The 20,830-nt window shown below is 46.9% G+C and overlaps 1 protein-coding gene across 1 annotated transcript in view; it reads right to left on the reverse strand.

Annotated features, from left to right (window-relative positions):
- Positions 1-2,388: 2,388 nt before the first annotated feature.
- The window catches only part of EVC2 (EvC ciliary complex subunit 2), a 140,569-nt gene continuing 122,127 nt past the window's right edge, over positions 2,389-20,830 (reverse strand). Inside the window, exons 18-23 of the mRNA XM_060148525.1 lie at positions 20,512-20,729; positions 17,700-17,787; positions 10,411-10,607; positions 7,559-7,660; positions 4,245-5,292; positions 2,389-4,141 (exon numbers count right to left, since the gene is read on the reverse strand). Coding sequence (XP_060004508.1) covers positions 5,022-5,292; positions 7,559-7,660; positions 10,411-10,607; positions 17,700-17,787; positions 20,512-20,729 — 876 coding nt within the window. The 3' untranslated portion in view covers positions 2,389-4,141; positions 4,245-5,021. The remainder of the gene's footprint in view (positions 4,142-4,244; positions 5,293-7,558; positions 7,661-10,410; positions 10,608-17,699; positions 17,788-20,511; positions 20,730-20,830) is intronic.

Consider the following 20,830-nt stretch of genomic DNA (forward strand, 5'->3'; position numbering starts at 1 on the left):
AACGTACATGGGAGTTTAACACAGAGAGAAGCAAAAATGTGGTTAACAATAGCAGAGAGGAAAGAGCAGGGAAATGGAAGTGTATTGTCGCAAGATTCTTACACTATATGTGAGGGTACATAATACTATTTGAAGATGGAATATAAGTAAAAAATGTATATTGTAAAACCTAGGACAGCCTCTAAAAAAAAGATATGATAGGATTTCCCTGGTGGTGCAGTGGTTAAGAATCCACCTGCTAATGCAGGGAACACGGGTTCAAGCCCTGGTCTGGGAAGATTCCACATGCCACAGAGCAACTAAGCCCGTGCGCCACAACTACTGAAGCCCATGTGCCTAGAGTCCCCACTCTGCAACAAGAGAAGCCACTGCAATGAGAAGCCCACGCACCGCAACGAAGAGTAGCCCCCACTCACAGCAACTAGAGAAAGCGCACGTGCAGCAGTGAAGACCCAAGCAGCCAAAAATAAATAAATAAAGTTAAAAAAAGAAGTATGATAATAATCCAACAGAGAAAATAAAACTGAATCATAAAAGATACTCAATACCAAAAAGGCAGGAATGGAGGAAAAAGAGAACAAATAACATATCAAAGAATGGAAAACGAAATAGCAATTTGGTAGATTAAAATGCAAACACAACAAATATCAACAAATACATTAAATATAATGGTCTGAACACCCCCGTTAAATAAAAGGCAGAGATCTTTAGCATCACCCCCACAGCCTGTAAGGAAACTCTGGGAGTCAGTGATGGTTCATCTCCTGGGGCTGGCGGAGGAATCCCCTTCCCCTGAACATGTTACCACACAAATGAAGTAGGGGTGCAGTAAAATCAGGGAGGAAGTACTCTCAGGTGGGTGAGAAATGGTCGTTCCCATATACATTAATGATGAGTAAGGTCATTTCATAGCAGGTTATCTGTCAAATAAGATTAGTAACATCTCCTCTACCTGGTCTTCTTGAGGATTAGGAAAAATTTAGATAAATCTTCAAGTGATGTGCCTGATCCAGAGAAAGCAAACTCACGAGTAATGGTGTTAGTGTTGGTGGTGGTGGTGGAGTGGTTGCTGGTAATCTTGGCAAACAAAGGCCAGACAAGCAAGGATGCATACAAAGCAGAAACAGAATTATCTCCGCACTCCCTACCTGTAGCTGTGTATTGGAAGACAGAAGCCAATAAAAAGCCCAAGTAACTGCTTCTACTCCTGGACCATCCTCCATAAGACCTTTAGAGTTCCTTTCTAAAACAAATTATATCATGTCACTCCTCTGTTTACAAACTTTCTAAGACGACAATAATAGCTAGCATTTATTGTGTGTTCCCTGTAGCAGACACATTACAGTATCACTTCATTAATCCTATAAAACAGGCGAGGGAAACAGAGGTTCACAGAAATTAGGTAGCTTCTCTAGGGCCACAGAGTAAATGGCAGATCCAGGAGGCAAACCCAGATCCACCTTCTTCTTTGTGTCTCATTGCCAATCAATGGCTCCGTGGAAAGTAGAGGCTTCCCCTAGAGACACGGGTAGGAAGGTTATTAGCAGACAATTCATGGAGGTCTCGTAGGCATTGAAAAGTTTTTGGAGGTCTTTCAGCAAGGGAGTGACTCAGATGTGGCTACCATAGACCAAATTGGCTTGAGCCAACCTGGAGAGAATGGACGCTGCTGGCACCATCCAGGAGAGACATGGCCTGGGAAGGAGTGGAGGGGAGGAAGAGGGCATCAATGTGAAGGTTAATGCAGTAGTCCAATCAGCAAGACGTAGTCATCATATTTGGGGGTTGAAAACAGGAAGATGTCTAGGATGACCTGTAGGTTTCTGACTTGGTACCATCTACTCAGAGATGGGACATCCCATAGTGGAACAGGTTTTATAGGAAGCCAGTGGGTTCAGGGCTGGACAGGCATCTGTGACAAATGTGTCTGGAGCCCAAGAGGAAGTCCAGTCTGGAGATAAAGATTTGGGGTCAAAAGCTTAAAGCTGTCCCCAAATATCCCCAGTCAGGCTGCATCTCACTCCCAAACTCCCACAGCATGGTTTTCAGAACTCTATTTTATCCCTTGCGCTTAACGATGATTGATTTTTGTGTCTGTCAACTTAACTAGACTGAACTCTTAGAAGACATGATCCATGGGACACTGAGCCTCAGAGAGGTTAGCAATTTTCTCAAATTCTTCCAACTTGTAAGTAATGGAGCCCCATCTTGAAACCAAGTCCTCTCAATTCAAGTTCCCTGGAGCTTCTCTCTTATGAATAGGCTTCCATGTATTGTGGCAGGTACAGCCCTTCTAGAAGGGTCACTGTCTTCATGTTGGGTGAAAAAAGGAATGAAAGGAACCACAAAGCTCAATGTTGTATGTAAAAACATAATAAATAAGCTACATTTATTGCATATCAACATTTTATTGAACACCAACATTTTATATAATATCCAATATCTTCACTCTTTGTGACATCCCTACCCTAAGGTAGGTATTAGGACCCCTGTTTTACAGATGAGGAGACTAAGGTTCAGAGTGGTAAAGTGACTTGCTTAAAAGTTGTAGAGCCAGGATTTAAACCTGAGCTACCAGATTCCAGGAGCACAAGATTTCCCTATCACATCTTCGTGTTTCTCATGCAGTGAGTTTAGAGAAATTAAATCAATAGCTAGTCTTTGTCTATTAACATAACGAGTTATTATTAGGTTCAAATGCTGTATTTTGAATAGTTTGAGCACCTCCTGTTGTTGCTAATAATATATTCAATCAGCCTTCAGCCCATAATTTTGACCTATTTTTTCGAATCCTTATGTGCAATCTATTTTCAACCATGCATAATTCTAGCAGAGTCCTAGAATCAGGAAATTATTAGAAAGGCAGATGGGTCACCTTCAAGGAATACAGAAGGACATAGATGTGGCAGGTGCACACCACCACCAAACGCTTTACTGATCCAGTTTCATCTAATCCTCATAACAAGGGATTCTCATCATCCTTTTGTTGATGAAGAATATGAGGCTCTGAAAGGTCAGGTGAGTTCCACAGGACACACAGCTCACGAGCAGCAGAGCAGGATCTGAACTTAAGTAAGCTTACACCAAAGACCATGCGTTTTCCACTCCACTATCCTGTGTGAAAATCACTGCTCTTTCTCTCCTCTCTCTTCTCACTTGAGCTTCTGATGGGAAAACTGACCCCATCCACTCTTCTCTCCTGCATTTGATCTGCTTACTTGTGCATATCTGCTAATGCAGAGATATGGCCAACTGGCAGCCACTATGATGGTACACAGCTGCCCCCTGGAAGAAGTGCAACTCCAGGCAAAGATCCCTGATGCATGCAGATTCCCATGCATGCTGATGGGAAACTGCAAATAAGACTTGGCCTTCAGGTTGCCAAAGGCAATGCGATGTCTCATGGCAGGTAAGGGTTTGAAAGCTAGGAGACTTGGGTTCAAAGTGCGGATTCCTCCCTTACACATGGTGTGATCACAGGCGAGTTACTTAAACTTTCTGAGTCTCAGTTTCCTTGGCTGTAAAATGGGAGTAGCGATCCTCATCTGCTGGGTATTGTCAAGGATTAAGAAGTGGGTTCAATAAAAAGGAACGAAGTTGGGTCATTTGTAGAGACATGGATGGATCTAGAGACTGTCATACAGAGTGAAGTCAGTCAGAATGAGAAAAACAAATATCGTATATTAACACATATATGTGGAACCTAGAAAAATGGTACAGATGAATTGGTTTGCAGGGCAGAAATTGAGACACAGATGTAGAGAACAAACGTATGGACACCAAGGGGGGAAAGTGGCGGCGGTGGTGGTGGTGTGATGAATTGGGAGATTGGGATTGACGTATGTACACTAATATGTATAAAATAGATAACTAATAAGAACCTGCTGTATATATAAAAAAAGTGGGTTCAAGTAGCTGTAAGGGTCTAGAAGCAACTCTCATGTAAGAGATGCTTCATCAGAATCCCTTTTCTTCTCGTTGGTGACAGGATTCCCTGCCTAATCATTTCCCACGCTTAGGAAAGACCCATTATAATTGTATTCTTTGCCTGGTTCTCAGAAAAGCTCATATAATGATCCAACCACACTGTGAGGATGGAGAGGGTCAGGGCACAGGAAAGCACTCTGTGCAACACGAGGACCTGTGCGCAGTCAGTTTGCTGGCAAACACCTGAGGGCAGGTATGTGTCCATTTACCAAGTCCAGGAGAAGGGCACAGGAAAGCACTCTGTGCAACACGAGGACCTGTGCGCAGTCAGTTTGCTGGCAAACACCTGAGGGCAGGTATGTGTCCATTTACCAAGTCCAGGAGAAGGGACAAGGGTTTGGGGCCGTAAAGAGTCGACTTCGTTACTTAGTGGCTTTATCATCTTGCCTAAATCCCCTCACCTTCTTAAGCCTGAGTTTCCTGATTTGAGTTGGATACGGTATCGCCCAGTGGCTGGCACATCTTCTGGCCCCTGGAAAGATGGAGGGCAAATTTCCATCGAACATCACAACGTGATGGCCAAAACCCAAGAAGGGATTAAAAATAAATGGTTCCTACAGAAAGCAAAGACGAGTTCCCTTGAGAAGAGCTTTAGGGAAAATGCTCTTCTTTCAAAAGCTCCCTTGATAAAAATAGCATATGTAACAAACACACAATGTGAGAGAAGAGAGAGCCTTGCCTTCAACATACAGCCCACTCTTCAGCCAGGTGTTGCGGGGATGTGAATTAGGGGCCCGGCGTTCCTCTAGACCTTCAGCAAGGTGGGACTGAAAGCAACGAGGGTTCACGGGCTGGTCCCCTGTCTCTTCATGTCCCTTGCGATGCTGAAGGGAAATGGGCCATCTGGGAATTCATGGGACCAGATTAAACTGAGCCCATGAAAGTCGTGGTGAGGGAGGGAGAGTGGATGTATCTGTCCTCTGCAAGTGCAATTAACACCTGCAAGTTGTACATTATAAACACATACACACACTCATGTGGGCAGGAGAAAACAAATCTTTCTGTCTTCAGACTCCCTGGAGCTTTCCTTTGGGCTAGTTCATGCCCAAGGCCCAAGTGGCCTTTTTGGCATTCAGAAAGTTCTTCTTCTTTTTCCTGGGAGGAAGGTGCAGTGAGATCTCCGGCTCCTTTGGATTTCTGAAGATAAAGAGCTTTTCGCCAGTGTTTAATAAATCAATGGTTTCTGCCCCTACAATGGGCACCGGGGCCAGTTCACCAATGGACTCCAGTGACAGGTGTGGCCAACTTCCTTTTCCAGAGAATATCACCCTCTCTCCGAGAGGGGGACACGTCTTCTTTAATATGCTAAAGAAAGAACAGAAGATCACATACGACGTTTTTGGCAACTGACTCTCCCGTGTCCTGAAAGAGTTCTCTAGGAAAACCCCCTTTTGTCCCTAGGGCCCCAATCAAGTGTCTTTTAAAGAAAGGTTTTTCCCTGTGGTAGCCAGGTTGCCCCTGAGATTAGCTGAAGCCTGTGGCAGTGGTGGCTGCAGACAGCTCTCACCAACTCATGACTGTTCACTTTTGTGGAGTTTTGTGAGCCTGTGGTCATCATATTGTCAGCACGGAATCAGCCATGGTGGGAGTGTTTCACACCACGGAAACTAAGTGCTACGAATCAGAGCTCCCATCTCCCCCCGGAACAATTGTGAGACATTTCCTAGGACACCCCTGCCTGTGGGCTTCACACTAAAAGCAGGCTGATAAAACCTGATTATAAAGCAACAGTTAGAAGTTAGGTAAAATGTGTTTGAAATAGGACAGAGCAACACACTTTGAGAATATCCTGTAAAAGGACGGCTGGAATCCTGCCCATAAGCAGTCCAGTCTCTTGATAATGGCTCTGACTCCTCCTGAGAGCGCTCTACAACCTGAAAGCCACAGGGTCCTGTGCCCAAGCGGTGCGGGACGAGGCCATGTCACTGGGGGTCGACCTACTGGAGGCCACTGGTAGGCTCGTGGGCCCTTCCTGAACAGGCGTGGCCAATGAGGCTCCATCCCCCTCAGCACGAACTCCTGCCCTGGCAGCTGCATGATCTGAGCAAGGACTCAAAGGCAACTTGGACTGATTCACAGTCTCTCCTCCTCCCACCATTGTACACAGCATCTCAAGGCAAAAAGGCGAGTACAGTGATCCGAGACAGTGGCGCCAGGGTTCTCCTGATCTGTACTCGCCCACCTGTGTCAGTGCAGCCCAGGAAGGCATTCAGCAGCCCCATCCCCATGCTAATCTAGAACAACTGACTTCCGTTCCTTCGTGGAGCGCTTTACAGTATACAGCTTGAATTTAATTTTCTTGGTTTGGGCTCAGTATCCGGTTCTAATTTCTCTGGGACTAAATTCTGATACCTGGCCCATTATCAATGGCTCCCAGAGTCTTATTCATGGACTATTTGGGAAGCTTGTCTCTGCGGCTTCACCGGAGCCCTGAGAAATTATGGAAGGGGCAGGACACTTCTCTTGGACATCCTCTGTTTCCAGAGCACACTTTGGTTATCACATTTTAACCTCGTATGTTAAACGGTCTAACGTAACTCTTGTGACTCACGTTACCCTTTTTCTGAATCTCTAGTGGGAAACACGCGAGACCCTTGGTCTGTTGTTTGTAGCACCCTAAAGCCGTGCTGCCTCTAACTTGCCTCTGCTCTCCAGGTGTGCAATCACCACAGCTGAAAGAGAAGGCACTCAAGAGAGTGAGAAGAGCGCTGGCCCGGAAGTTCAGGGAAATAAAGGGACCCTAAATCCCACGGTCACTTTTAACAGCTGCAGGCATGGGGTCTCTTCCTCTGACCTCCCTGAGCTGGTGAGGCGTGGCCGTGGCATTTCCCTCACTTTCCAGAAAGTGGGGAGGCTCAGTGCAGCAAGGCGGGAGAGGGCTTTGTAAACTATAAAGTCTGAACATTTATAAGGACTTATTCTCCTTCTAATGAGATTCCATTTAAGAAGAGCCATTAGTTAAAATAAATACTGCAATTAAAATGCTAATAAGTGACAACATTCTCCCACTGATAGCTGGTGGCTATCTTCAGCTCATAAACTAAGTGCACTTAGCATTTTTTTTTTCAATTGAAGTATAGTTGATTTACAATATTGTGTTCATTTCAGGTGTACAGCAAAGTGCACCTTTTCCATTTTAGGTTATTACAAGCTATTGAATATAGTTCCCCGTGCTATATAGTAAATCCTTGTTGCTTATCTATTTTATATCAGTAGTTTGTATCTGTTAATCCCATACTCCTAATTTATCCCTCCCCACCCTGCCCCCGCTATCCCCTTTGGTAACCGTAAGTTGGTATTCTATGTCTGTGAGTCTATTTCTGTTTTGTAAATAAGTTCATCTGTATGACTTTTAAAATTCCACATATAAGTGGTATCATATGATATCTGTCTTTCTCTGCTTACTTCACTTCAAACTAAGCCCACTTTGAATAAAGACTGCGGTCTTTAGGGAAGGAATGTTGACATGTTTGCAGTAACCCTCCCTTTGTGGTCCCCTCCGCCTCCCCTTCCCAGCTCACAGGCAGTCTGGCTGCCCTCCTCAGCCCACCTGAGCAGATGCCCTCATTACCTCTCCTTCCTCTTGTGAGCCCAGAGCATCTTTTCTAATCCTCTGCTTATCAGTTCTCCTCGAAGTTTGCTCTCAAAGGCTTGCCACCAGCCCTGATGTTTCCTGAGGGCAAGAAGGGAGCGTTCTTATAGTTTCAAAAAGAACAGAATCTTCAAGCGATGCAAAATCTTAAAAAGCACTATGGGGACTCCTTCCCTCAGTGTGACCTTTGGCTGGCATGAGAAACCCTGAGAGTTTTCACGTTTGTTCTCTCACTCACTCTGTGAACACTGATCAAGGATCTTTTCTGGCCGAGCCAAGACACGGTCTCTGCCGCAAGGGGTCCCCAATCCACGGGTCACAGACAGGTCCCGGGTGACATCGGTCAGATAAAGGAAGGCTGCCGAGACGCGGGACACTTGAGCTGGATCTTGGTAGCCCAGCAGGGAGCGCATGGTACATTCGAGAAGGAATGGGCTCTCTGCCTTGGCTTCTGTGCAGTCCACCTCCCCCACTGGAGCGGACACCCCATGCAGCAGGACTGCCCCTTACTCTCCCACATGCACCAGTGCCTAAGACAGTCGACATACTAGGATCTCAGTGAGTGTTCATGAATATATGAATAAGAAGGTCGAGAAGGCACAGTGGAAGCTTGGAAGGTGGGTGAGGCAGGGAGTCCTCATGCCACGTGAAGGAGTGTGATTCTCGACCGAAGAAGGGACAGTGTATAAGGAATAGGGGGTGGGGAGGTGTTCGCAGGCTTGGGCTCAAGTTAAGTCAGTAAAGATCAGTGTAGCAGAGAGGCCTGTCTATGCCTGCCTCTGGCCAAGTTTATACTCTGCCTTAGCTGGTTCACACTGCCCAGCTGGTGGGGTGAAGGACCCTTGCCCACGCTGGGCCAGGCTCTCTGTCCCAGGAGTCTAGCTCTTGGGCAGAGAAGGCTGGTCCTCTGAAGGGAGCACCCAGAGAGGATGGTCTCCGTGCTCTCCTTGTCCTGCCCATACAGGGACCCGGCGTACAGCTCTTCCTGGATTCTGACAGGTCCCTCACACACCCTTTCTTGCTTAGATTCATCAGTCAGTTTCTGCTGCTTGAAACCCAAGACTCTGAACTGACGGTGTGCCCAGGTACCAGTCGCTTGGGACACAGGAGTAGTGACTGCCCTGCCCTCAGAGGCTATGGTGAGTGGCTTTTGACTCCAGACGTCATCCAGTCTACTTGGCCATGAGGTCGGGCTACACAAGGGCATGCCCATGCTCCACACTCCTGGCGACACGCCGCCTGGGCGCTCCTGCTTTGTCCCACATCCACCTGCCCATGCCGGCTTACCAGCCTCCCAAACTAAACTGGCCGAAGGGGAGCCTGTAAATAAGGTCCTCGTGGGCAGCACTCAGGCAGAGGTGACATCGCTGTGACCCTGCACACTCCTGCTCCAGCGTCACCACCGACATCTGCCACCTTCATGCTCTTGCCTGACTGGGCACTGAGAGAAACCAGGCTGAGACATGCAACTCTCTGACCGCACCCAGCTCTCTGACCACGCCCACACCAGCCCTGACCCCACCCACACCCCAGCTCCTGTGACCACACTCACATCCAGCCCCTCGTGGTGGGCCCCACCAACTCTAGGAAGGCTCGTCCCAGCCCCTGTGGACTCCCACCCCTGCTCAACAGCTGTTGTTCCCAGGCTCCTATCCTTCCTTTCACCCTAACCCTACTCTTAGTCCTCAGCTGAGTCAGGGACCCCCTTTACGTGTCAGGAAAAATAATGTACATTCACACCTTTCCACACAATCATGCCATTTTGGAAGACTCGTGGGCTCCGAGACACCCGTCCCCAGCCTCCTGTGGGTCCTGGTTGAGGACCTCGGCTTCACTGCCTGGCCTTCAACACCTTCAGGTCTGCTCGCGGCTTTCCTTGTAGCCTCACCCCCAGCAAATTCTGCTCTCAAGTGGCACCACTGGCTGCCCCAAACCCACCTTATCCACAGCCACACTTCATGTCTTGACTTATAAAGACCCTTAACTGATCAAACGCACACCTGAAACTTGACCCTAAAAAAGTAGCTCTGCAGCATTACCCATAATTGAGGAGAAATGAACGCAAACTAAATGTCCAGTAAGAGGATAACAGTTACATACACTATGCTACACACCTCAGTGGAACAATAGGCAGCTGTTAAAAATAATATCTATGGAGATGTTTCAATCACTGGGAAAAGTATGAATTTTAATTTGTTAATAAAAACAGCAGAAATAGCGTCAAAATAGTGTGATAATTAGAAAGCGTCTGCACGTGGACAAGAGTCGAAAGGTAATAAGCAAACTTGCCTCTGATATAAGGTTCTGAAAAGCACGACACAAGGTTGTATATACTGGGATTCCTACACACACACACACACACACACACACACACACACACACACACAATGCACACACTCATAAAACCCAGCAGAGGAAACATGTTCTGGAGGAAGAATGGTAGCAAAACGCTAACAGCCATTTTCTCCAGCTGATAGAACCATGGATATATTTTTCTTCTTTTTCTTTATGTATTTATTGTATTTATTTATTTCCTTTATTATTTATTCCTTGGGCTGTAAATACGCATATATGGCATATTTACAGCCCAAGGCAACTTATTCTCTTAAGATCCTATTGGGGAAATGAATTGGTGATGAAAAGAGAAGCTGTGGACAAAATACTTGGGTCTGCCGTGACTTACACAGAGGATGCATAGCGACTCTCCGGGATGCTGTCTGTTTCTTGAGCAAAGAAATTCCCCTGGGAAGGCGGGTGTGCTTGTGCCCCGTGGTCCCGCTCCCCTCTCCCATCCGTTCTCTCTACATCTCGTTTTCCCACCCTGTACTCACCCCCTCCTGCCCAGGTCAGCCTGCACCCTGCCGCCGTCACTCTCCGCCGTGTGGTCCTGATGCCTCTGGCCCGCGGGATCCAGCACGGAGAGCAGCTCAGGCTGCAAGGCTGCAGGCGCAGCCACGCTCAGGAGCCAACGCAGCGTGCTCCCCGGCAGCATCGCCAGCTTCGACAGGTAGGACGCCAGTCTCAGCTCCTAGAGGAGTGAACGCAGGGACTCAGGGCCTCACGGCTCTAACCTTGACGAGCAGCAAGTTTTAACGGATCACAGTCTCAGGACTTTTTGTCCCAGGGAGATAAGTATTTTAGTACCTCAGTCTTGAAACCGTGTTCCCAAAGTCACAGAGCTGTCAAGAAAAATCTATTTGGTCAGCAGCCTTGGCTTGCCACGACATTCCCCAAGCCTTCATCCATCCCTTCCAACTTCTCTCCACTCACTCTTCACAGCTGCAGCCTGGGCCCATGAGTCATTTCTCCTTCTGCTCATGTTCGATGAGGCGATAGGGCTCAGAGGGAACAGCACAGACTGGAAACGACTGAAATGTGCCTAAATCCGTGGATGGTTAAAGAAACTGTGCTATGGCCATGCCACGGAATACCAGTCTGCAGGGAAAGGGAAGAACTGGATGGATCCCTAGGGCGTTTCGCTGCGTAAAAAGAGCCAGGCCCCTGTAAAGCAATTATACCCCAATAAAGATGTTAAAAAAAAAAAAAAAAGAGCCAGGCCCCGCTGTACTTCCACGTGAATAACATTCCAGAGGTGACAAAGTTTAGAGACGGGGAACAGAGCTTAGCGGCCGGGGTTGGGGGTGTGGAGGGGAAGTGGATATAACTATGAAAGCGTAGCACAAACAGGTCTTCGTGGTGACCAAACGGTTCGACATCTTAAATGCGGTGTCATGCTAAACTACATGTGGTAAAATGACACAGAACTATACATGCATTTTATATGCATGTCAACTTTCTGGTTTTGATGTTGTCCTAGGGTCCTGTAAGATGCAACCATGGGGGGGAACAGTGAAACAGGGGTCAGGGCACTGGAACTCTCCGTACTAGCTTTGCAACGTCTTGTGAACCTAAAAGTATTTCAGAAAAAGGTTTGAAAAGGAGAAAGAGAGAGTACAGGCAGGCTCTGCACTCCCCCAAACCTGTGTTGGCTCCCAGCCCCACTGCACAGAACTGTGTGTCCTTGGGAAGTGTCTTTATTTCTCTTCAGGCCCCAGCTCCCTCATATTGTAAAATGAGTTAACAATAATACCTATGTCAAAAGGCTTTGTGAGGACAAAATGAGCTGTGACGTGTAAAACTGGTCTGTGTTAAGAAGGCAAACTCCCTTTCCTAGCAACAGCGTGGGCATGCCTGGCCACCTGGCCAACCAGAGACCTTCCCTGGGATTTTACAGAGCAAACCCAGGAGAAAAAAAGCACTTTATACAGCAAAACCAGGAGAGCTGGATGCTGAAAGGCCATCAGCTCAGGGCTGTCAGCTTTCATGTCCCTTCCTGTGTGGAATAAGCTTATTAGTGGACACAAAGAAACAGGGGAGAGAGACAGAGAAGGAGAGAGAACCACAAAGAGTCCTTTGCCAACTGAGGCCCCAGAGCTCAGCTCTGCTCTTGGAGGGGACAGTCAGGGTATTAATACATTTCGTTTACACTCAAACTAGTTTGAAATGAATTTCTGTTACCTTCACCTAAAAAGAATTCTGACTTTACAAGACATCTAAGTGCCGTGCTTGACAAATCAAGGTCATTCAGTGAGTGTTGGTCGTCGCTGTTGTTACAGTATTTGTATGAGTTTCCTATTGCAGCGGTAACAGATCACCCCAAACTTGGGCTTAAAACAACACACATTTATTCTCTTACGGTTCTGGAGGCCAGAAGTCTGAAATCAGTGTCACTGGGCTAAAGTCAAGGTCACCCAGGCTGGCTCCTTCTGGAGGCTCCCGGGAGAATCCCTTCCCTGGCCTTCCCTAGTGTCAGCTGCTGCCTGCATTCTTTGGCGTATGGCCCCTTCCTCCACCTTCAAAGTTCATCCTCCAATCCCTGCTTCCGTCATTCTCACATGGCCTTCTCTTCAAGCTTGTAAGGACACTTGTGATTACATTTAGGGCCCACTGGGATAATCGAGGATAACACCCCCATCTTAAAATCTTTAATCACATCTGCAAAATCCCCTTTGCCATAGAAGGTCATATTCACAGGTTCTGGGAAGTAGGACTTAGACATGTTCGGTGGGCCACTGGTGGTGCCAGATTATTAGTACACTTATTCATTCAACCAACCACGATGGAGTCCTACTGGGCGCCAGACCCTGTTCCAGGCACTGGAGGCAGAGCAGTAAGTAGCACAGACAAAGTCTCTGCCTTCATGAGGCTCACAGTCAGTCAAAGAGACAGATGGTAAGCCTACAAAGAAACACCGTATCAGGCAGTGTAGGTGCCAGGATGCAAAACAAGGCAGGATAAAGAGACAGAGGGTGAGGGGCGGGGGTGGCTGATATATGAGACAGGTAGTCAGGGAAGGCTTCTCCGAGGAGGTGACGTCTGAGCAGGGACCTGAATGAAGTGAGGAAGTGAACCACGGGCACATGGAAGGGAAGAGCTTTCCAGGCAGAGGGAAGGCAAGGGCAAAGACCCTGAGGTGGGGATATCCTTGGCACGTTTCATGGAGAGCGAAGGAGGCCAGTGTGGCTGGCATGGACCGTGTGAGAAGGAGAGTGACAACAGTTAAGTTGGGACAAGTGGCGGGGGATCCGCTCATACGGACCTTTTCATCGTAGGGAGAATTTTGACTTGTCTTCATGGTGAGCTGGGGAGTCATTGCAGGAATTTAAGCAGTGGGAATGGCATGAGCTGATTCTCATTTTTTAAAGATGACTTTGGATGACACAGGGGCCATGAACCATCTGCAACAAGTGAGGTAGCAGAGGGGCGGCATCTCAGGCAAGAGATGGTAGCTGTGTGAGCCAGAGTGGTGGAGGGGAGGTGGTGAGAAGTGGTGGGACGCGGGAGACTCTTTGATGGTAGAGCCAACAAGGTTCGTTGAAAGACAAGAATAAAGGATGACTCCACCATCTTTCACTTGGGCTGCTGGGTAACTGGTGTTACCCAGTGTGGAGCAAGCCTGGGACAGGGGACTGTCAGTCACTCGGAGTTCTGTTTGGACAGGTTAAGTCACTAATGGCGATGTCAAGTCTCAAGTTCAGGGCAGGGGTCTGGAGCTAAGATTAGATGGTAATCAGTGTGGTGATGACATCAGCAAGGGAGTGAATGTAGATGAGAGGGAATGAGGTCCAACGACCGAGTCCTCAGGCTCCCAACGTCCAAAGGCCACGATGCATCCAACACAGGGGCTTGACCACAGGTAGCCAGAGGGCTGGGAGAGAACCAGGTGTCCAGGGTTTGGAAGCCAAGGAGGGAACATATTCAAGAAAAGGGCAGTGGATCAAGTGCCACAGAGAGGTCAAGAAGGACAAAGACATGGACTTGACCACTGGATTTGGAAACATGGGGCTGCTTACTACTCTGACCAATGCTTTCAGTGCAGTGATGGGGAAAAGTGTTATTATAAATACCAAGCTCTTTCCTTGCGACCCGTGTGCTTCCTTCTGCCTGTAGTACTCTCTTCCCCAACGTGCTCTCTGTCTGGCTCTCCTCAACTCATTCTTTTGGTTTCTACACCCGTGTGGGGCTCCTGGAAGCCTTTCCTGACCCCACATTCTGGGACAGATGCCTCTCCTCTGCTTTTCTCTGGTGTTAATCAACTCTCTTCTGTCCAATTCTTGTATAAAATTCAGTTGTCCAATTTCTCATGTGTCTCTGCAGGGAGGTTTTAGGATGGGGTCAGCATCATATGCGTCTCTACCTCCAGCATTTAACCCGGTTCCCAGCACAGAGAAAAACATCAACAGACGTGGGTCGAATAAATGAAGGATAAACTCCATCAACACCCTGTAGACTCACTTCTTCCTGAGGCAGAGGAGTAACCCTTCATCACCGGGATCCCCACTGGTGAATATGGGGACCCACCGGCCCACTGCCATGGCTCTCCCAGCTCTGAAGCTTTCTGATCAATAAAATAATCCTTAACAAAGGTCAATTAACTGGGTCGAGTCTTCCTGAAGGTGGTGACACAAAAAGCATCTGTGTGGGTCACTTCTAGAGACTGAAATGAATCACAAAGCAATGTGGGGACCAGCTGTTCATGCAGAAGACGGCGGCAGAAAGACCAGGCTTAACAGCAGGCCCTGCCTGTCCCTCTCTCCTGTTCTGCTTCACCGCCACTGGACCTGGCACGGATTTCCATTGTTTGGGTGTATCTTGGCATATTTCATCCTTGCCTTGATCTTTAAGAAATACTGCTAATTTAAAGGAATCAAACAATGTAGAAAAGCATAAAAATGTTAAAGTAATTATTCCAAATGCCACTATCCAGAAATAGTTATCAGTACCATTAGGCAAACCACGTTCCAGGAATATTTTTAGGCATATACATAAGTAGATGAATGGAGGGATGGATGGATGGGTGGGTATACAGATGGACAGATGGGTGAATGTATAGATGGATGATGGATAGTGGGTGGTTGGATGGATGGGTGGCTCGGTGGCTAGATGGACGAGTGGCCAAATGGACAGATGGATAGATGGATGGATGGGTGGATGGATGGACGGGTAGACAAATGGACAAGTGAATGGATGGATGGATAGACAGATGGAGTGACAGCCAGATGGATGGATGGACATGACTATAAAAATGAGATCATAATCCACATAAAATACTATTTGGTTCATGTATTTATTTTGTTAATTGCCTGCTTTCCCCACCAGAATATCAGCTCCTGAGAGCATGGGCTTTATCTGTTTTTTTTTTTTTTTTTTGCAGTACGCGCGCCTCTCACTGTGTGTGGCCTCTCCCGTTGCGGAGCACAGGCTCCGGACGCGCAGGCTCAGCGGCCATGGCTCACGGGCCCAGCCGCTCCGCGGCATGTGGGATCCTCCCGGACCGGGGCACGAACCCGCGTCCCCTGCATCGGCAGGCGGACTCTCAACCACTGTGCCACCAGGGAAGCCCTATCTGTTTTGTTTGCTGCTAAAATCCCAGTGCCTAGGATAGCACTTGCCACTTACTAGGAGCACAGTCAATATTATTCAAGGACAAAGCCCGTTTAGAAGATCTTAAGCTGAATCTAAGTCATCCTTTATGTGGTTAGAAAAGAATGCCACTCTGTTGTCTACAGTGGTTGCAGTCATGCTGGAGCCCCAGGGGAGAAAGGAGGCGAGTTCAGTGAGGACCACAGGTGGGGTCCCAGCCTCTCCCCACAGCACAGGGAAACTTCCTGCCTTGTGAGGTTAGTACCATTCATTTTTAAATGAGCACCCCCTTCCTGTTTTATTCATGAAGCAATTAAGAAATACTTTGCTTTAAAGGGAATTGTGCAGTAGCATGAAATGGAATGAGTAGAGCCTTTAAAGGGATAAAAACCCTGATTTTAAACCAGCCCCCACTGACTGGCTATGGGACCCCGGCTAAGTCACATCACCTCTCTGACCCTCAGTTTCTTCATCTGTCAGGTGATGATCCTCTCCATGCCTCTTCTCAACGCTGGGCTGATATCAGCTGCTGTTTGTATCATCACCATCACAGAAGGGCTGATGGATTTGCAGCAGTGCCCTGGGGAGGCTCTTCCCACTGCCAGGGTCCCCACAGCAATGGTGAGCATGAACTGGGATGATGTGTGATGTGTCTAGCACAGAGCAGGCATTCGAGAGTGTTATTTTGATATTGTCATAAACATGCAAAAAAGGAGGAGTTGGCAAAGTTGCATAAACATGGAAACATGGGTGCTCGTATGGAAACTATCCTTCATGCAAATTTGGGAATTCAAACTATGCTGTCCCTAAGGCAGTGTAACCATGAGGAAAGAAAACAGAAGAGAGAGAGAGAGAGAGAGACAGAGACAGAGAGATCACAAGAGAAAGAAGAAGAAAAAGGAGGAGAAGGAGGAAGAGGAGGAGGGGAGGAGGAGTAGCGTAGGAGGAAGAACAGGGAGACAGGGAGGGAGACCTGGGGTTCCCTTGTTATCATCTCGCCTGGTACAGAGAAGAAACAGGTGAAATACAGGAGTCCTCTAAACAGGGAGCGATGGTTAACTTTACAGGTCATCTTGTCTGGGCCACAGTGTCAAGATATTTGGACAAACATCATTCTGGATATTTCTTTGAAGGAGCTTTTGGATGAGATTAACATTTAAGTCAGTGGACTTAAAGCAGATTGCTTTGATGTGGGTGGGCCCCATCTAAGCAGGTGAAGGCCCAAACAGAAAAAAGCCTGACCTCTGAGCCACAGGGAATTCTGCCAGTAGTGGGCCTTTGGACTTGAACTATTCACATCAGCTCTTCCCTGGGTCTCCAGCCTGGTGGTCTATACTGCCAGCCTATTTGGACTTCCAGTCTCCATAATCACATGAGCTAATTCCTTAAAGTAAGTCTCTCTCTCCTTCTCTCCCCACCCAAGTCTTTGTGGTTCTGTTTCTCTGAAAAATCCTCACTAATACACAGGGCCTGGAAAAGAAATCAGTTGAGTAGACTTTGCTGAGGGACTCTACAAGGCACAGGGTTGGGGGCAGAGAAAAACCACGCCCTGACTATAGGGCCAATTCTTTAGCAGAGTTCATAGTTTAAAAGAGCCAACAAATCAGAAATGAATCTGGATGAAATTCCACATGGGACACTTTGGCCGTCTGTCAATTCTCTTAGTTACAAAGAAGAAAGGGGGTGCGCGGGCAATCAGAGTGAATGTGGAGATGGCTCAGTTCCCCCAGAGACCCAGGCCAGGGGCATCATGTGCTCTGCAGGGAAACTGAGCAGAAAGAGCACACCCTGTGTAGTCACCTACCCCAGGCTGAATCCTGAGCTCCAAGGAACGGCAGTGAGCCCTGGAGCCCTCACGCCACCAATCTGGGCATGGTTCCTCTATTTGAAAAATGGATATATTAAATGTATATATTAAACTTACTTAAGACTGAGAAGAAGAAGGTTTGGGTGCCTGTCTAATTACAGAAACTGACCAGGGCAATGATTACTATTGTCATTGCTGCTGCCGTGACCCCCGATCAAATGTCCTCTATGTGCTGGCCCTGGGCCAGGGGTTTTCACAGATCTGCTTGGCAGCTCCCAAGGTTCGTGTTATCATCCCCATCCTGAGGGTGAGGAATCGTGGACACTGAGAAAAGGGTGAAGTGACGACCTGGCAAGGGATGGACCCAGGACATGGCAAACTTGTTCTCACCTGGCTGTACAGGGTCACAAAGGTGTCCGTCTCCATATTCTCCAGCAAATCTTCAAGCATGACACTGTTCTCTTGCTCTTCTCTCAAACTAGAGTGAAAACAAAATCTATATGAGTCCAGTTTTGTTACAAAGCTAGTTATTTAAATCCTAGTTATTTAAACAACAAGGGATCACAAATCTAATCAACATGATTTAAAAAAAAAAAATCCATCCAAAGAGGTGGTCAGAAGAAGCTTGCTGGTTTTTAGCTAGATTACCTTGCAAATAATGTATCAGGGAGGGCTCACCAGAATGGAGAGCTCCTTGAAGCAAGAAGTTTTGTGGGAGCCACATGGAGACTTTTCTGTGGCTTTGCAGGGCAATCTGTGATCGGCATGGCTATTAGCGTAACTGATGCCATCTTGGGCCCTTACAGTCTCTCCTGTCCTTCTGCTGACCCACCTAGGACTGTGCAGTGAATCACTTCTCTGTCATCAGGGCTTTGTAGTTAATAGATATTGTTTAATAATCATTAGGACCAGGTAGCCTCTATGCTTTGTTCGTCCCCAGACAAGGATGAAAACCTTCCCTGAAGTATTCCTGGCACCCACGAGACTAGTTACCCGTTCACAAATCTTGACTTGGGAATGCACATCCTATATCCAAGCACCTATCCCCATACCTTAGGTTAACTATAAAATTGTCCCAATGGCCCCTTGGTGGTGCGGAATGCAGCTGTGAAGCCTTCTGGATTATTGTCTGCTTGACCCCACCTTGTGAGGATGTTACCCTAGATAAACAGATCCATTGGTTATGTGGAGCTGCCTGCCTTGTTTCTCGGTCTCCAGATGCCTGCTCAGTTCGGTGGGCACTTTTCGTTCCCTCTGACCTCCAACCGTGATCCTAAGTTGAAAACTCTCAGTATTAGTTGTCACACTTGTGCTCAAGAACACCAAGATCTGGAGTCTTCAATTACCATGTGACCTTGTGTTGAAGCGGGCCCAGAACCATCTCCCAAGGATGGACCTGACTCTGACCACAGAGGCTGGGTGGCACCTTATCACGCGAGGTCTCTATCAGGCGTCTTGACTTCCCCACAAGGAGGTCCTCCCAGCCTACCCCTCAGCCAATCAAAGTTGGCATCTTGGGTTATCCATCCTGCATTCCTGCTGGTTAATACAATCCAAACCCAATCTGCAGGTACACTTCATACCAAAAGCTCAATCATCAGCATTTTCCACCATGAAGCATGGAATACGTTACTAAAATCCTAAATCAAGTCTAAATAAAGTCAACATCTCTGAGCATTTTCCTCTGATCAAACAGATTCAGTCTTTTATGCAATTATTTCAATGGAAAACAGAACTGCACTTTGATGTTGTGTTTACACAGAAAAGCGTAATCAAATACATTAAAACAACCTGTAATCTCACCACACAGAAATCACATCTATTACAATTTGGCCTATTTGCTTCAGTTAATTTGTGTGTATGTTTTCAAAAATGAAATCGTGCTGTATATATAGTTTTTACCCTGTCCTTCACATGTCAACATTATATTCACAATGGAAAATTATGAAGCTGTTAAAAATTATGTTTTCCAGAAGATATATGTACCTCTATGTTCACTGCAACACTATTTACAATAGCTAAGATATGGAAGCAACCTAAGTGTCCATCCATAGATGAATGGACAGAGAAGATGTGGTATATATACACAGTGGAATATCATTCAGCTGTAAAAAACGGATGAAATCTTGCGTTTGGAGCAACATGGATAGACCTGGAGGGTATTATGCTAGGTGAAATAAGTCAGACAGAGACAAACAAATACCGTATGGTTTCACTTATATATATGGAATGTAAAAAACAAAACAAACGAACAAACAAGACAGAAACAGACTCATGGATACAGAGAACAAACTGGTGGTTGCTGGGTTGGGTTGAGGGGAAGGGGGTGGGAGGAAAGTCAAAATAGGTGAAGGGAATTAAGAGATACAAACTTCCAACTATAAAATAAATAAGTTATGGGGATGTAATATACACATAGGGAATATAGTCAGTAATACTGTAACAACTTTGTATGGTGATGGATGGTAACTGGTTTTACTGCAGTGATCATTTCATAATGTATAAAAATATTGAATCACTATGTTGTACACCTGAAACTAATATAATCTTGTATGTTAATTGTAACTCAAAAATAAAATAAAATACCTAGACTCTGTAAGGGAAAAACTATTTTTTTCAACAGTTCTTAATGCCATGGGCAAAGGCTAATTGTCTAATTAATCGAAAAAGAATGCAAAAAATAACAACAAAAAAGAAGATCAGGGGGTTCTGTCTGTTTTATAATTTTACAAAAGCAGGATATAAATATTATGTTTATGGTGAGGCCTGAGTAAGGCCTGTATTCACTGCATCGTGCAAATGTCAATTCCTGGTCTGGATAATGTGTTGTTATCCTGTGAGATGTTGCCATTGGGGGAAGCTGGGTGATGGGCCATGGAACCTCTGCACTATTTTTTTCAACTTCTTGTGAGTCTATAATTATTTCAAAATAAAAAGCTGAAAAGTATTACCTTCAGTAAAACCTCAATATTAAATATTCAATAGAAATTAAATATTAAAAGACTCAAAAAATGAAGTATAAAAAGATGTCAGGGAAGAAGCCTGTTACAAAGTTAGCAGCTCGTGCCTGAGTGCTGGGAAGACCTCTCAGATGGCAGCACGACAGCCCAGGTGGGCCTTATCCCACTGAGTCTGAGAGGCCAGGTGCCCCCCTGGCCTGCGGGGACTGAGCCTACACACTGCCCTTGGGCCCTTGGCTCACCTCTGCTGGTGACGCTCCAGTAACTTCTGACCCTTGCTCAGGGCCCGTCGCAGGACAGCCGAAACCTGCCTTTCAGAATCTGTCTCCTCCTCCGGCTCGTGCAGAAGCCCAGGCCCCTCACCTGCCCACTGCTGCCGACTCTCCAGGGCCCGCTGCAGCTGGGCCGCCTCTTGGTGCGCCAGCTGGTCCTCCAGCTTCCTCTCCAGCTCCTGGAGCTCCTGCACACAGAGGGGCAGGTGATGAACCCAAGGCAGGTGGACCGCAGGATAAAATCCGCCCTGCTTGGCCCGGTGCTGCAAGCCTAGCACCACCTCCTTTT

Source organism: Lagenorhynchus albirostris, chromosome 4 (genome assembly GCF_949774975.1).
Source record: "Lagenorhynchus albirostris chromosome 4, mLagAlb1.1, whole genome shotgun sequence".
Lineage (NCBI taxonomy): Eukaryota > Metazoa > Chordata > Mammalia > Artiodactyla > Delphinidae > Lagenorhynchus > Lagenorhynchus albirostris.